The following is a 2,284-nucleotide window of genomic DNA, read 5'->3' as shown; positions in this document are numbered from 1 at the left end:
CTAACTAACTAACTAACTAACTAACTAACTAACTAACTAACTAACTAACTAACTAACTAACTAACTAACTAACTAACTAACTAACTAACTAACTAACTAACTAACTAACTAACACTAACTAACTAACTAACTACTAACTAACTAACTAACTAACTAACTAACTAACTAACTAACTAACTAACTAAACTAACTAACTAACTAACTAACTACTAACTAACTAACTAACTAACTAACTAACTAACTAACTAACTAACTAACTAACTAACTAACTAACTAACTAACTAACTAACTAACTAACTAACTAACTAACTAACTAACTAACTAACTAACTAACTAACTAACTAACTACTAACTAACTAACTAACTAACTAACTAACTAACTAACTAACTAACTAACTAACTACTAACTAACTAACTAACTAACTAACTAACTAACTAACTAACTAACTAACTAACTACTAACTAACTAACTAACTAACTACTAACTAACTACTAACTAACTAACTAACTAACTAACTAAACTAACTAACTACTAACTAACTACTAACTAACTAACTAACTAACTAACTAACTAACTAACTAACTACTAACTAACTAACTAACTAACTAACTAACTAACTAACTACTAACTAACTAACTAACAACTAACTACTAACTAACTAACTAACTAACTAACTAACTAACTAACTAACTAACTAACTAACTAACTAACTAACTAACTAACTAACTAACTAACTACTAACTACTAACTAACTAACTAACTAACTAACTAACTAACTAACTAACTAACTAACTACTACTAACTAACTAACTAACTAACTAACTAACTAACTAACTAACTAACTAACTAACTAACTAACTAACTAAACTAACTAACTAACTAACTAACTAACTACTAACTACTACTAACTAACTAACTAACTAACTAACTAACTAACTAACTAACTAACTAACTAACTAACTAACTAACTAACTACTAACTAACTAACTAACTAACTAACTAACTAACTAACTAACTAAATAACTAACTAACTATTATTTTTATTAAACGTACAATTTACTCGGATTCACATCATAGATATGTTATTAATTCCGGCCCCAGAACATTAAGTATTAGGTAATAATATTCATTAGAATCACTTGCAAATATGTGATATATCTTTGCATTTAATATTTCTTTCACACATTTTATTCACACTTCTACAACTTCATCCCCATATATTTCGTAAAATATAGTACAATCTATCTTCCAAATCCACAAAAATTGACTTTGAATCCGCTTGAGTTGGCTCACGCTTTGGTTTATATTTTATCAAAATATAATATTTATAGTCTTTATAGTAACGACTGAGTTCAATGTCTTTACTCATGACATCCTGTACATAAAGTATACCTTGTTCTAGCTCCTTTTTATTACCCGTTTTCATTTTTATAAGTAAATATTTTTCCAAGTTGTAGGGAAGACCTAATGACACCAATTCTTGTAATTCATGATAGCCAAAGGGTTCAAAGTTTTTTCCTCTAAATTCATCACATTTTTTGTAGACATCAAAATATTGTTCAGTTGGAGTTTTATCTCCGTGATGTGATTCTCGTAGATAACAACTTAGGATGTCAGTAGCCGGATGGGTATGAGCCACATCTTTGAAATTCATATAGTAAATATGTTCAATTTCTTTTTTAGGCAATTTATCTAGAACATCGAAGCAATGCTGTGCATTTTTAACTGGAAAGATAAAATTTTGTATATTTGGCTCTATATAATAAAGTGATTATAAACTAACCTGTTAATCCAAATACTGCTTGAAATATTAAAATTAAAACAAATAAAAATTGTATTATGTTATTCATATTGCTGTTCAGTTACAAGTTATGTATTGGTTGAAATATAAAATGGAACTGTTATAATTAATTAAATAATCATGATATTTATTAAACGTTTATTATAAATATTGTAACACATGCTAAAGTATACTACTTATTAAGTTTTATTCATCAGTCCATTTGCCAATTTTAAAAAAGAATAAATACATACGTGAGTCCACTTCCGAACATCAATAAAATTAAAATAAATCTTAAATTAAAGGTTATAAGATAAAATTCAACTCAAATAATGGGCATTTTTAAAGCTCGATGGAACTTACAAAATGTTAATAATCAAGCGAATATCGGAGTAGGGTATCATATTGTCCTTGACCAAGACTATACTTTATTATTTGATTTTATTTAATAATACCACACATTTTATGACCACAATAATTAGTCACTCATTGTGATGTTCTTA

The 2,284-nt window shown here is 26.5% G+C and overlaps 1 protein-coding gene across 1 annotated transcript; it reads right to left on the bottom strand.

Annotated features, from left to right (window-relative positions):
- Positions 1 to 1,160: 1,160 nt before the first annotated feature.
- Positions 1,161 to 1,902, bottom strand: LOC119599887. The gene is made up of 2 exons (XM_037949815.1): positions 1,785 to 1,902; positions 1,161 to 1,726 (listed from the first exon to the last, which is right to left on the bottom strand). The coding sequence occupies exons 1-2, from the start codon at positions 1,849 to 1,851 to the stop codon at positions 1,209 to 1,211; spliced, it is 585 nt and encodes a 194-aa protein (XP_037805743.1). The 5' UTR covers positions 1,852 to 1,902; the 3' UTR covers positions 1,161 to 1,208.
- Positions 1,903 to 2,284: the final 382 nt, after the last annotated feature.

The sequence above is a fragment of the Lucilia sericata genome, unplaced genomic scaffold (genome assembly GCF_015586225.1).
Source record: "Lucilia sericata isolate MDLA Ls3-8-SP2 unplaced genomic scaffold, ASM1558622v1 Contig000095F_arrow, whole genome shotgun sequence".
In the NCBI taxonomy this organism is placed as follows: Eukaryota; Metazoa; Arthropoda; class Insecta; order Diptera; family Calliphoridae; genus Lucilia; species Lucilia sericata.
Note: the sequence above shows the minus strand (reverse complement) of the source record. Positions and strands in the feature narration are given on the sequence as shown.